At 44.5% G+C, this 15,028-nt stretch overlaps 1 protein-coding gene across 1 annotated transcript in view; it reads left to right on the top strand.

Annotated features, from left to right (window-relative positions):
• The window catches only part of LOC118688432 (uncharacterized), a 31,020-nt gene that overhangs the window by 9,613 nt on the left and 6,379 nt on the right, over positions 1-15,028 (top strand). Inside the window, exons 2-7 of the mRNA XM_054515646.1 lie at positions 79-938; positions 8,131-8,292; positions 10,829-11,015; positions 11,815-11,969; positions 13,252-13,278; positions 14,716-14,834. Coding sequence (XP_054371621.1) covers positions 79-938; positions 8,131-8,292; positions 10,829-11,015; positions 11,815-11,969; positions 13,252-13,278; positions 14,716-14,834 — 1,510 coding nt within the window. The remainder of the gene's footprint in view (positions 1-78; positions 939-8,130; positions 8,293-10,828; positions 11,016-11,814; positions 11,970-13,251; positions 13,279-14,715; positions 14,835-15,028) is intronic.

Genomic DNA, 15,028 nt, shown 5'->3' with positions numbered 1-15,028 from the left:
ACATTCCACATCCCTCAGGGGATGCACTAGACACTTGAGTTTTGTAGCCTCCTGTGACCTTCTACTTGTTTTCAGCAGGTAAGAAGAGCCCACCTGCTGAGGACAAAGTCGTGTTAACACACATGAAGATACTGAGCAATGAAGGAATTCAAAACCCAGGGTTAATCCCAGAGGCTCCAGCTGACACAGCCTGCACAGAGGAGTCCCATCTTCCCGGTGCCAGTGTCCCACCAGACTGCTTGGGAAGTCCAGATGCAGCAGCCACGCCAGCAGATGCAGACTGTGCGGATGGCCCGGCAAGCACTGACTATGTAGCCACCCTGCCTGACCTCAGCGCCTTCGAGTCCAAGTGCAGGCTCCACAGATTTTCCAAATTTGAATCTGAGGACTCGGGGGTTGAGTTGCCAAGTGGTGCTAATTCTCCATCAACGCCCACGGGCTCAGAGAAGAGCTTTGTGCTTCACAGCAGAGACTCATTTTGTGACTCGGGTGTGCTTAGCACCTCTTCTTCTCCAGAAATTGACCATCAGTTAATGAGAACATGTAAAGAACATGCCAGAAAAGTTAGCCTACAAGATCCAGAGAGCAAAAAGCAAGATGATTACTATAGTCAGGAGGCAGATGCTGTGCAGGATCCTACAGCTTCCCTTGAAGACTTCAATGACCCTCAGGAAGAAAGTCCTGATGATCATTTTCACCAGGATGACAAGCAGTCTCCAGAAAAGGAACCTATTGCAGAGATGGACCTTTCCAGGGAAAGCACTCTTTCCACCCCAGGTCCCATAGAAGAGCCAAAGACAATTGAGACAATTGCTGACAATTTTCCAGAGAATTTTGGCAGCATGCAAGACCTTCAGATCCATGAACATCAGCTGAAGAAGTACCCCACAAGTGACAGCCTGGATGAATACATGGATGAATGCTGTAGACTGAGTGAGGTGAGAAACATGTGAACTTAATTTTAAATCTAGGCCTGTCCAAACACCCCAGTCAGTGTTCAAGTCCTGTTTGTCACAAATTAGACACATCTGAGTGAGTTTAAAATATGTCCCCTGAAACTTGTAAGCAGTAAAAAATGGTATTTGATTTTAAAGGTTTCTTTTCTTACCAGTAAAATTCTGAATTAATTTGTGAATATCAGGTCTGGGTAAGGATGAAAAATGACTCATTGAAATCTGGTGTTTATAAAAGCTCTAGATAAGAGGATGGACTTGATTCTGGTCTCAAAATGAAGATTATGAAGTTAAGTCATCATCCTCTGATAATGGAGTGGGGGGTCAGAACATAGGTTTATTTTCAAGACCAGGTTATTCTTGTCTCCGGGAATAGCTGGCTTGCTTTTGGGGCACTGAAATTTGTAAAGAACTTGTCCAAGAGTTAATTAATTTCTGCCCAGGTCTGTTGTGCCCTGTTGAGTCAACTGTCTCAAATAATGCATGAGCAGGGAGTTAATTCACAAAATCAGATTTTTGTCGGGCTGGAGTTGGAGATGCCATTTTAACTTGCCAGCATAGCTGTGATGGACCAAACTGCAAAGACCAAATTTCAGCAGGTTGTCTCACTCCTTACTCCCTCTCTTTCCCCTTGCTGGTACCTTGTGCCACTGACAAGAGAATAAAAAGCCCTTCTGTGCGCCTTCTCCCATTGCAGGTGCTGGTAAGTGCTCCCCCCAGCTCTTTGCCTGAAGCCTCATGCTGCTGAAGTGAGGACAGATCACTGCAGTGGGTTCCAGGAACCAGGAAAGCAAAGATCTCAGTGGGAAGCTGATTCTTGACAGAGAGACAGACCAAAGAGCCCCATGAGCAAAGGGAAGGAAAAAGGAGAAAGACAGACTGGGTGAAGAGGGTCACAAACAAAAAAGCATCAAATGGTGCCTAGCAGGGATTTTTTGGGGGGGTGTTCATTGTGGTAATAGTGATGAATTGGAATTGGAGATGGGTGAGAGTAAGCCAAGTAACAAGTGATGTGTGCTGTGCAAATAATTTAACCGTGACCTCGCTGCCCTGAACAATCGGGCACTGGACTTCCTTTCCAGCATGCTAAAACCTCTTGAGCAGTGAGGAAGGTCAGAGATGTCTCATCTCTGTTAACATTGCTTACTAAAGAAGTACAAGCAACACACAACCCACCTGAGCAGTGTTTTCCTCCCCAGAGCTATCTCAAACATGGCAGAAGACAGATGTCTATTTTACACAGCTCCCAAACAGATCTGGCCATTTGGCAGAGAGTTCAAGAAAAGATGAGAACAGCAGAATCTGACCATAAGGAGACTTCATAAAAAGTTACCTAAATTCTATGTTGCACTCTGGAGAGTTTGCACCCAGATTTGGTCTCGTCGACAGCTCTGTATGCCTGTGAAATTCCTTTAAACCCTTAGTGAAATGGAGCCTCAGTTTACCAAAGCAAAGCATTTAAATAAACAAGAGAATAAATTAGAAAGAAGCTGAAGAGGAAATTAAGCTCTTGGTGGCTTATCTCCCCTCCTTTTTAATATCCTCACTGGCTGAGTGCTAAAGCCCTGTGCCCTAGAGCACTTTTCTTTGTTTTTTTGAGCTGTGTAAATACAGCTGTGACCTAGATGCTGGGGAAGTTTGCCCCTCTTTACAGCACACCCCCAGGCTGACGTATCTCAAGAGCTGCACTCCTCAAACTGCTGGGATGCCAGGTAGCACCGAAGTTGCCTGGGACAAGAAATGCCCATGGACTGCTGCACAGCCCTGCAGCAGCTGCTGCACTGTGTGCCTCAGAGCACCAGGACAGCTCCAGGACAGCCTCTGGCAGATGCAGAGTCTTCTGCCCTCACTAAGCTTACACCAGGCTGACCTGTCCTCACTGTCATACAACAGAGACCTGTTCAGGAGTGAGATCCAGATGGTCATCTGACCATACAGCTGACAGATGCATCTCAGTTCATCCCATCTGAGGATCTGCTCCAGGCTTTCTCTGTGGTTTTCATATTTGTCTGTCCAAGACACAAAATGGTACTTAGAAACCAATCTCTGCTGTGGTCTGTTGTCTTCTGAGGGACTAAGATATCCCTGGAAATGAATCACTGTTGGCTGAAAGAAAGCAGGCCAGCACAGTGTATTCCCACCTTGCTTGGCAAGAACATGGCAAACCATCAAATCAATTCCTGCATTAAATTAATGTTGATAGAAAGGCAAAAGTGCTTACACTGGCTTATAATTAATGCTCAGTGAGAGCATTGTTTAGTTACAGGTGACACCATCTTCCTCAGTTCTATTGATGGTTTTGGGAACTTTCAATTAACAGAAGAGCAGTTGATTTTCCCCAGGTCAGATGGCTGTGGCAGTGCCAACTGTGCTCACTGGCTCACCACAGCCAAACAAGGATTCAGTCTCTGGATGAAGTTGTCCCTTGATGTCCTCCTGACCATCCCTCACTGCTGAGGCCACTTCCAAGAGAACAGGAAGGAAAATGCTGAAAAAGAGAGACTGGAAATGACCAAATGTTTTGACCACTTGGATTCAGTTGGTGAATGGCTTTGGCTGAATATATACATCAAATCATTTCAGTGCAGCATTTTTAGACAAAGCTTTCTGATCTTTTGTTTTGAACTGTCATTATTTTGAAATTTGCCTACATTTTGAAAGATGAAAGAAAATTGAAGATGTCAAACAACAAGAGAAAGAACTTTGAAGCCTAAATAAAAGCATTTCCTTTTAAGCTTGAAGTTTGAAGATACATAGCTTTTGATGCTTTTCCTTTACAAACACTTCCTCACGCTCCATAAAGTTTACATTTAAAGTCAGCCTAGCCCAACCCAGCCTCCTAGAAGAAAAAGGATGGGAGCACCATCAGCATTAAGTGAAAAAAAATCATTATTCATGCAGTGCTATTTATCCTGGGCCAAAGCAGTCAAAATGTTTCTCTACAGAGTGGTACAGTTCAGGGGAAGGATTGGGCTACCTGTGATGGTCAGCCCCCTAGCCTGTGCATGCTGCTCAGAGGAAACCAGAAGCTATCAGCAAGCACAGCCCCTCCTGGACAGCAGGGTGGAGACATCAGAAATACACAACACGATCCCTCTCTTTCCTGTTATTCACGAGCCTTTCGGTGCTGTCAGCTACCAGTGACAAATGCTTCCCACTCAGCTCGGCCTGTGGCTGTGTCACTAATTGGTTGCTCTGGGCCCAGGATGGGAGAGTTGAAATTCTGTTGCTCCCTGCAGGGTGGTGCAGTGACCACCGTGCTGCCTGTACCAGCCATGCACACATGGCCAGAGTGCACCACGAGGGTTGCATGGCAGGATGCAGCCTAGTATAACCAAAACTATACACAAGAAAAGTGAAGAGCATTGTGTGAAGCACAGAAACCTAAGGCAATGCAAGATACATCAGTGAGCATTTCTCTGAACAAAGAAAAGCTTCCCCTGCAAACTGCCTGTCTTCTTCAGCTCCTGCTGCCAGGTCCAGCCCAGGACAGTTCTCCATTGAGCTCAATTGTAGAAAAGCACATCACATGCATCCAAGTAACAGATAGTGGCTGAAATGAGGCTGGACAAAGTGCTGACCAGATGATCAGACATGCAGATTTTGATTATACATCAGTACTTGAAAGCAACTCTTACTCTTGCAGCTCCCACTGAACTTCAACTCTTTGTAGTGATCAGATGCTGCAGTGAGCACAATATTCTCCAGAGACAAGAGGACAGGCTCTCACCTCTGTGAGCTGTGCAACCACAGAGGAAAAGATGCGATTTATGCCAGTCAAAATATTGACTAGAGGGCTCTAGATAAGCCAAAGTTCCCAGTGCAGATGCTGATCCTGTATTTTTAAGCTTCCTAAGAAATCTGTGGGTCTGCACAACTGTCATGATTTATTGCCAGGGACACACATAATGAAAACCTGTGCCCAAAACTTAGTCAAGTGAGCACTGACAAGGGCAGAGATCCTTCTTTGGTTACACAGGTGTGCAGTCAATGTAGTACATCTTAACTCCTCAGGGTAAAAAAGACCATAATATGAGTAACTCAGCATAGCATAACTGGGAGCCTTTAACTCTGTTTCTTCCAGATGAGGGTGTGGCTCAGTCTCATGCCTAAAAGCAAAATCTGGCATGTATTTGTACATTACATTCTTATTTTCCAAGGGAAGCTTTAACCATGTGATTCATAAATTGTCTTTATGATCCTCCACATCTTCATCTTACAGAAAAGTAGGCAAGATATTTTTCCTTCTTCATAGGCTTCATCATCTCAAAAATGGGCACACAGCTTTTGTTCCAGCACTATTTGACAATTACCATGTGGAAAGTAGGACAAATTTCAGTCATGAAGCTTCAGCTGGGTGGACAGAGACTGGAAGAGACATCCTGGAAAATGTTTGCAGTTTTCTTGTGGTTGCTGACTCTTCACTACTTGCATAAAACTGTCTCAGATGCTGAGAGGAAAATATTTAGACCAGAATATGACAGACCAGAGTCTGTGTGCACTTGGCATCACCAAAAGATAGCTAGGGGTCTTTAGGTATTTCCAGTCTATGAAAAAACAAAGTCTTTGAAGGGTTCCTAGAGAGACTCTCTCTGTGCAATTGTTTTGGGGGCAACCAGCTAAATTACACAAATATTCTGTATGGAACACTTGCCATATCTGAGCAATCCTAATGCTAACCAGCCCTGTGGCAGGGTGAAGCACACCCCTAAAAGTTTTCACCATTGCATTCTGACCACAGAGGAGGCTGGCCCTGCAGAAAGATGCAAGCACTGGAGGCTCTGCCTGATTTGTGCTTTCTGAGATCACTTCAATAAAATGCAGATTAATTTGTCATTAAGTAGCCCAAAGTGCCTTAAGCAGCCTCTGAAGTCTGGCTGTGAAAAAGGGATCTTCAGCATATTGAGTCCAACCTTCAGTTTGATTTAGGTCCTCTACAGCGGTAGATCCACCTTGCCCCAAGACCTGGAGCACCCACTCTACACCTTTTCCCTCTCATTTTCTGGGCACCTGTATTTACTTTCAGGAGTTAGAAATTTTCTCTAACTTTTGCTAAAAGCCACGTTTTTTTCCATGCTTGTCTCAAACACACCTTTGCTTTCCAGAGCCTTCAGCTCTAAACACAGAGCATGGAAAAGCAGGACCCTCTTCTCTCCTCCCCCTGCCCATTTTGGCCTACAAACCCAGCAGCCACAGACACGAAGCAGGACTGAACAACATTAAGCACAGGACAAATACAGAGCAAAAAGAGGGTCTCTAAGTGAAAGAGGTCACCATCTTTCATTGAATGCTTCATTCTTTTTCTCCAAGCTAACTTAGAGCCAAGTGTTTTACTCCATCCAAGACCTTGTGTGTCCCTTGAAGCCTCCCCTTGTGTTTCCACAGCTATAATGGGTTGGATTTGTCTCAGTGTCTCCTTAGGGCAGTACAGACATGCCAGCAGTCATGCATTAGCATACTGGAAGGAAGAGGAGTTGCTAGATGTGCAAAAGGAGGGTACAGTGTAGCAGAAAGCCTATATTTTGGGATAATAAGGAACTACTGACTATCTATTGGAACAGTATATAAAAATGACTGTTCATTTTGAGACAGCTCAAAATTAAATTTTCAGAAGTTGATACCCATGTACTTTCTGAAAACTATGTTTCTCAAGCTGGGCACCCCCAAATCCCTAGCTGCTTTTAGATATGTTGGTTATAGTGCTTTTGATTCAAGCTTTTCCCACCAGATGCCACACAGGCTTTGTTCTCCCTTTGGGTCCTGGGGCTGTGCCCCTTCCCATTGCACAGCCACAGTAAATACTCAGTTTTACAGCTGAGTAACTTTTGTCTTGCCATCACTTCTTGCAGGCTCTGCTTGAGAGCATTTAATGACTGCTTGACTTGGAGTCAACAACCTCTGTCCCAACTTCAGACACAAAAGCATCTGGATTTAATAATACCTGTTTATAAATAACGTTGTATCATCATTTGTTTAAAAAGAAGTAAATCCTAATTGATTATTTTTGAACACACCATGAGCTTTCTGACATAATGAAAAGACAGGAAGAGTCCCAGGGCTGGCATTTCCCCAAAAATGTAGATTGTTGTGGGAAAGGAGACAGAGTAAGCTTCCTGCTTTTGTAGAGGGAACTTATTTTTTGAAGTAAGATAAACTTAGAGCACTGCTTTTGTAAAGATCAAGGCTTATTTTACTCACTGATATCACATGCACATCAGCAGGCAGCGCCAAGGTGGAAGTGAGTCCCTGTGTGTGTTTGTTAGCAGCACGTTTGACACAGCCCGAGCCCGGCACAGGGGAGGACACTCGCTGTGCTTGGGGAGGTCTTGGCACCAGAAATGGTGAGGTGCAGAGCAGGAGGCTGGGAAGCATCATAGCTTTTCTTCTGCCATAGGATTACTCTCTGTCTCCAGCATTGCCCTTGGCTGAGCAGCAGTGAGACTCTGTCAGGTCCTGGTTGAAGAGAAATCGGTGGTAGAGATTATCCTTCCACAGCCAGACAGTAAAGTTGCTCCTGCAAACTTTCTTCAGGCATCTCTTCAAGACTGAGAGTAGCAGCAGGGATGTAAGCTGGGATCCACTAAAGACTAGTGGAAAGATGTTCTTTCACTTTGGCAGCTTGATTCAAGTACGTTTCTCTCACAGACACACCAGTGATGAGGGCCAGAGTACAGCAGACAAAGTGTACCCCCAAGTTGGTCACAACTCAGCAAATCAATGCAACCTGCAGATACATGCCTTTGGGTAGGAGCTAAGCCCAGCTTCAGTACACAAAAGTGTGACTTGCACTGAGGATTGTGGACTAATGAGCCACACTAGCCCTAGCCATCCATTACATACAGTTGAACCATATCTGTTTGTAAGGCTTCTGATGCCAGTAAAACCCAAAAATTAGCCTGGGAGGTGGAACTAGAAACAGGCTGTCATAAGGTTTTCCTCTGCATCAGCCTGTGATCAGTCAGAAGAGTCCCTCTGACAGTGGAAATTGCTGAGTAATTCAGAAAAGAGCTTCAGCAAGTAGTGCTGTAGCTCCAATCTGTGGTAAGACCAAAGTGCCTTGCAGGAGGAAGCCTGACTTTATCACAGGACATGACTGTAAGGAGTGTGCATGGCTCTCAGCTCCTAGTAAGAATTGCTCTCTTGTTACTCCATGGTCCAAGATCTATTGTCATTGCAGGTGAACCAAAGTAACAGCAAAGCCCTGGGATCTGGTCTGGGATACCTAGAACACATCTGCCAACTGATTGAGAAGATTGGGCAGCTTCAGGAGCACAACCTGCGTCTCCAAAAACAAGTGTGCAGCTTGCAGAAAGAGCAGAAGATGAGTCAGATAAAAGAGGTAAGCACATAGTATAGTATCCAAAGCAGATACCATAGTATCTTCCATTGAGTAATACGTCTTAAATAATAAACTCAAGGCCCAAACAGAAAGTTCTGTGTGTGGGAAGATGCCAATTTACCACATCCAGCACCCACCTGGACTGGGTACTCTGGTCTTTAGGGAGGCCTCACACACCACAGTGGGTTTACTTTCCTGAGGCTGGGCTTCTGGTCTTATTCAATTTTGTTTCCCAAATGTGCTTGCCTCTTTTGAGTTAAAAAGCACACTTCTCACCTCATACAATGGCCTGTTCTAAGTCAGTAACTTTTTCTTCTCTAAGCTGTAAACTTCCCAAGAATGCATCTCCTCTCCTCAATGCTATCAAAATGAAATACACAGAACTCCTTAGCAATTGTGTTTTGATTTATAAGATCTTACATTTCCTTCTGTTTTCAAACTGTCAAAATCCCAGAATTTTTCACAAAACAGACACAAGGGGAAAGAGAAGCAGCAACACAATGACCCAGCTCCATGCTTTTTCTCACTTCCTGTGCTCCTGAGCTGCCAGATGAAAAATCTCTGACATGAAACCATTTCAGTGTTCCCATTTGTCATTTTTATCAGCCAGAGCTAGCTGCAAAATCTGACTGAAATTTGCAAATAATTTCAGGGTCTTCCAACATTTCCATCAGCATTTTTTAGTCCCTGCATATTTTATTAAGCTCTACCCCACCTCTTCTTCAGTCATCATACCAGATTTCCATCTTTTTTCCTCCCCTGCCTTTTTTTTTTTTTAACACTCGCCAAAGGAACAGAAAGGGTTTATCACACTCAGCTATTTCTTCCCAGCTGTGCTGTGGTGAGTCTTTTATTTTCCTGATAGTGTCATTGTTTCCCTGGTGCTGCTCTCCCACCTGCTGGGACTGGATCTGCAGTAGGTGACTGACTCCTCCTCAGAGCCAAAGCCAAGTTCTGAGTCAGGTTGCAGAGCAGAGTAGCTTGTCATTTCCATGTACCCATCTCTCACACTCAGAGGAATGCAGCCTCCTACATAGAGCCTGGGAATTGTTAACACATTTCCTGAAGCTTTACAACTGTGAGTCATTGCTCAAAGTAACTCTTCCAAGCTGCAAAATCATCTGGTGCACATGCCCCCTCCCCAGCTCCCACTGAAATGAAAGGCACTGTGCTTTCATTTAAATATTTGAAACTTTGATCTTTTTGGTACTTCTGAAGGTCTCCCAGCAGTGTCTTCTTAAATGCATTTGTCTCATACTGTTCAGTGGGGAATTGGATTCTCAGATGTAACATTCAGTGCTTGCAGCGTGGTTTAAAAAACTGGACACTCTCAGGTATCCTGTGGTGCCTGGATCTCCTATATTTGAGCAGCTCTCCATCATTTTGTTCTTCAGTCATAGCCCCTCTGAATTGAAGAGGAATGCTGGCCATGAAACATGAAGATTGCCATCCATAATTTGGAGGGGTCCAAAGACTCCTTTACAAACCACGTGCACTCTCCATGTAGACTATGAGCATGGAAAGGTTTCCATGTCCCAGACATGGCTAGGGAAGACATAACCCCCAAACATGGGGTTAGCATGGTATTAAGAGCTGGTCACGAGGATTGTAGATAACCAATGCTCGCAATGCTGTTCTTGAGAGGTGCACAGACATCACCACGGAAATGATGGCTTTGACCCTGGGACACAAAGGGAACACTGCTGCTTCACATCCTTTCTTTACAGGGAAATCTATAATATCATGGGCCAAAACCAGCATCTTTCATCAGATTTGCTAAGCATTTCCCAAGGGTATTGATACTGCAAAGTACCACACTGCTGTAACAACATATGCAGATGAGAAGTGACATTGAAACTGTCAGTTTCTTGGGGGTCTCTAGAGGTGCTGAACTGGTGTTGGCCTGTCCTGGTTCCAACACCAGTAAATAGTTTGGTTCCCTTTCTGCTTCAGCTCGATAAAGTTCGCCTTCCTTCCTACCCTACTAAACTCTTCTGCAACAGGGTTGTGCAAGGTAGAAAATCTCACCCTTCCTCACCCCACCAGCAACAGCAGAAGTACACTGACTGAAATACCACATACAGTCCATTTGGCTGATAACACGCAAGAAAACTGTGGCATCCCATCAATAAAATTACAAGATATTGTTGTCTGTCCATGCTCCAAAACAAATAACATCTTAAAATATGAGTCATTGTTATAACTGATCTGTTTATTTACACTCATGCCTCAGCTGAGCAGCTCTCTGTTTAGAAACTCATATTCAATTCCTTCTGGGAAACAAACTGAAAAGATGCTGAGTATCGGGCAATTTAAGTTAAATGCTAATGAAGCCATGAAAGCTCTGTATTACTAACTACAGGTTGTTCAGCATTTTAGAGAATGAAATAATTTGTCTGGGTTCTGGTGGGTCCTAGGACAAGGATGGACATCCCTGGGCTGGAATGTTTACAATTCCTCTGTAGTGTCACACCACCCATTTACCTTGCGTTGTTGCAGTCTGAGAGCCTGCATACATTCTTTTTGTCTGGTACAGGAATACATTCTGCAGCATTGCTCCTGTGGAGCTGCCAGTATCTTCCTTAAGTCATATCAAGACATGAAAACAAATTTTGCTGGGAGGAGCAGACCTCACAGCCTTTTAGTTCAGACTGGAAACCCTTCTGATCTTTCCATCATCCCAGAAATAGGAGCGAACACTGAGAAGCTGAGCAGCTGCAATGGTGAGTTCAAATACCTCTAACATGCCCTCCCGTTTGCCACCACTTGGTCAAACAAGCTGATCAGCTGCTTTCTTTTCCAAGGAAAGACAGTTGGGAACCGAGCAAGGTTTTAGTAGAACTAAACCCTAGCTGAAATCCAAGAGAAGCAATTTAAAATGCTCTCTCTGTATCTAGGATTTTAACACTGGCTGCTTCATGTGTGTGAATTGGGGGTTTTTGCTTTGCAGCTGTGGCTGTAAAGATTAGGACAAGTGAATTATAAAATAGATCTTTTGGAAAATTAGCATGCCTGAATGGGACCATTAGTGGAGCCCCCCTCCACTCAGGCAAGGTAGGATTTGATCTAAGATGGAAAACCTTCTGCCTGTTGTTAGTCTTCTACTCTCTCAAGTAGGCATGGAACACATTCCTGGAGGGTGACTTATGCTATAGACCAAGTGGAAATAAGCCCCAGCTGCAAAGCTTGGATCCAGAGACCAGCTTTTCCAGATGGCTGAGAAACACTGGGCTCAGCCTACTGATGATAAAGCCAGATGAAAAGTCTGTTAGTCTGTCACTAAATGAGCTTGATCAGTTTATTTCAAACCTTGGATTTCAGCTTTTTTCTAATACCTGGTGAAACATAGAACAACTTCATTGCAGGATTGAGTCAGAGCCTTTGGGATCACACGGGGTCTTATCCCATCTTTAAGTCCTTAGGGTTCTCATCCCATCTGAAGTCATAACTTGCTGCCAGCACTGCCCAGAGGCCATCCTAGCAGGACACTGCTAAGAAATAAGTCTTTGCATTTCATTGCAGGAAGTGAGAGATATCTGGAATCAGGAAAGAGCCAGCTGACGATGGGGCTCAGGAAGTCAGCAAACAATAAGAACAACAAGGAGAATGAGTTCAGAGAAGTTGGGAGTATGGCAGAGGGACAGGCTTTTCTGTCAAAGGACCCTGCAGTAAGAAAGGTGAGTGATAAGCTTGGAACCTAACTCTGAGTGGGACCTGTGGGAGAAGCAGAGAGAAGTTCTGCTCAGGCAGATTGCAGTGAGGTGCCAGGACAGCAAGCCAACCGTGTCTGCTACCGAGTGGAACTGGGCCAGCGAGGGTTAGGGGGATCTGTGTCTCTCTACTCCCAACCTTAAATGAAGAAGGACTATGTCTATATGCCAAGAGAGGCACAAATGGATCACTGGTGCAGGGGAAAGGAGCACTGCAGACAGCAGCATGGGGTGCTCATGCAACCTCACCAATTCCAAATAACTTACTGTGTGGACTCAGTCATAGGTATCTCCACTACTGATGCTAGTGAGATTAAACCAAGTTTTCATTAACATTTATAAAAATTTTAGTGGATCAATCCTTAGCTGGTCACACTTATTACCAGACTGGCAGCATATCAATGTAATTAGCTCCAGTCCTCAAAGCATGTTCCAGGGAATGTGTTTCAGCAAATCGGTGTCACTGAAGTCCAAGGGAGTGAGGATGAATGCTTTCCTCTCCCTTTCTTTCCCATTGTTTGTGCCTGCCTCAGCACTTTCATGTTCCGGTGGGGTTCAGAAGTGCTGAAATGCCAGAGCAGAGACTCTAATCAGAGTATTCCCAGCCCTGCAAACAGGAAGAAGAAGAGTAGGTCTCTCACGGGAAAGACCTCATGAAATTTCCACCCTTAAGTTGCAAATGGGTCACAAACACTTCAGTGAACTTCAGAACCCAAATTAAGGCTGAGGCCTGAAAGGTGCTCCATGCTCTGCCTTATGTCCAGCCAGCTTTTGGAGTATTTTAAGCATGTGGGAACTTCTGATGACTTCACAGGACCATAGAATCGAGATCCACGCTCTTTAACCTGAATCCTCATCCTCTCTTGTTACATCACACTGTAGTATTGTCACTTAGTATTGGATTTAATACCCTGAACATGAAAGGCCCCATTTATTCCTACAGTGCAGGTATTGTAGGAATTCTGTACGGGGAATTCTGTACTGTATGGGAATTCTGTCTGTTACACTCATGCCCAGGCTACTAGGTACTGTACACATAAACTGGCAGTTTAAATACAAAAGAGAGGTGAGAGGTGGAAGGAGAAAGAAGGGATTATCACACATGGGGGACTGAGTCTAAAACGGAATGAAGGACTCGGCCAAGGCTATGAGTACATTCCAGTGCAGAGCTGAGAACAGTCTGTTGCAAATGCTGTGAGTTGGTCTCGCTGTCCTGTTATTTATCAACGTATTTCCCTTTTGTTTTTAGGCTCTGGACGTCAGCAAGAACATCTCGGTATGTACTGCCTTTGCAGAATATATTTAACTTGTGTCTACATTATCAGTGAGTATGCCCGTGTAGTGCACACCATTGTATGAACAAAAGAGGTTTACTCACCCCCAAAGTTTACTCTCATGGATGATAGGAACATCAGCTGCTCAGGCTTTCTGCAGTATCAGCAGTGCTTGCTTGTCCAAGACATCACCAGCACAACGAGGGACTAACTGCTGAGGCCTCAAAACCCTTCCACAGCATACATTAATCCTAGCAGTAAACACAGAGGTTTGCTATTTCCTTGAGTAAACAGTCTTGCTTACAGGCAATTAACTCAATAGCACTGAAGCAGGTGTTGCATTTCTCAGCTGAGCCATGGCCTCATCTGAAGTTTTGAACTGAAAACTTTGCAGATTCCCAAGAAGAACTATTGCAATAGGCATTGCTGGGGCTGGTAAGTGTGGCTGGGCAGCTGCCAGGTTGTGCTCTCAAGGTGGCCACAACTCCTGTAGTAATGGCTCTGCTGGTGGCACAGCAGCACCAGCACACAGTAAGGAGGAACCTCCGGACAGAGCGAAACAATGTCAGGAGCATGACAATGATTTGGGAAATTCACTGAAATGGGAATAATTTCTCTCCGTTATGCTAGTTCTGAGACATGCTAATTTTTGTTCTGTTCCCCAGGTTTTCCAGTCATCACTTTAGGAAATTTAAAACAATATTGGAAAAAAGAAATTAAATTTTTGGATTCAGAGCTCCATTTAGTTCACGGGTCCAGATAAGCCCAGGCTGGAGAGACCAAAGATTAGAGATGGCCACCTGAGACTCCCTGACCTCCTGATAATCTCTATTAGCATTTCAAATGTAAGGCCAATAGCTGTGGCTCGCTGAGTGACAGGGAAACAAAGGCTTGATCTCCTAATTCTTGTTCCACAAAAGCTACCACCTTAAAAAAGGCTGATACCAATGCACCTGGCCTAATAGAAAGGATAAGAGAGTCAAACTGCTTTTTTGGGTTTTGTTGTTAAGGCCCCCTGCATGCGAGTAGGTAGGAAACCAAACCAATCTTCTCTTTTAGCATAGCATAACAATAGGGTAAAACGTGCTCTTAAGCAGCTACTCAGCATTCACCAGTGAGGGCACCTCACTCTCTGAAATCCTAAATCAGAAAGAACAGCAGAGTCCTAGGCAGAGAAATGTTACCAAGCAAAATATGAAAAAGATGGTATTACTCAGAGTTCATCAATCCTGTCTCCTTGTCGTATACAGATACAGGCTGGCCACTGGGCATCATTGCAGTTTTAAAAAATTCTTTTGTGGGCCCTGACCCCTATCTGTCTGAAATAAAGAAATTTCCTTTTTCCCACCACCCTGGAATACCTCAGAGAATCATGTGTTTGAAGTCTGCCAGCAACTTGCCTCTGGTCTTTTAAGTTGTGGTTTCTTTTTGCTCCCTAGGGTGAGAGCCATGCTTGGAGGAGAATGAGAGATCTTATGAGGAAGACAAGGTTGACAAACCAGAACAAGCTGGGGCTGTCTTCTGCTGCTCTGAAGAGATCCTGCCCACAGTTGTATAGGTGAGAGGATGCTGTGGGAGATTTTCACTTAGTGTTGGGAGGAGGTGGTAGAAGCTTTAGCTCTGGTTGTTGCTGTCTGGAGAAGACCACTCCTTACCTTATTTCCATTGCATATGCTGGTCCTGGCTAGCAGTAGTGTTTGCTTCCTTAGTGCCCAGATGCTCCAGGATCCCAACTGGATGTTATCCATGTGA

Source organism: Molothrus ater, chromosome 8 (assembly GCF_012460135.2).
Source record: "Molothrus ater isolate BHLD 08-10-18 breed brown headed cowbird chromosome 8, BPBGC_Mater_1.1, whole genome shotgun sequence".
Taxonomy (NCBI): Eukaryota; Metazoa; Chordata; class Aves; order Passeriformes; family Icteridae; genus Molothrus; species Molothrus ater.
The sequence above is the reverse complement of the archived record's forward strand: the minus strand, read 5'-3'. Positions and strand labels throughout refer to the sequence as shown.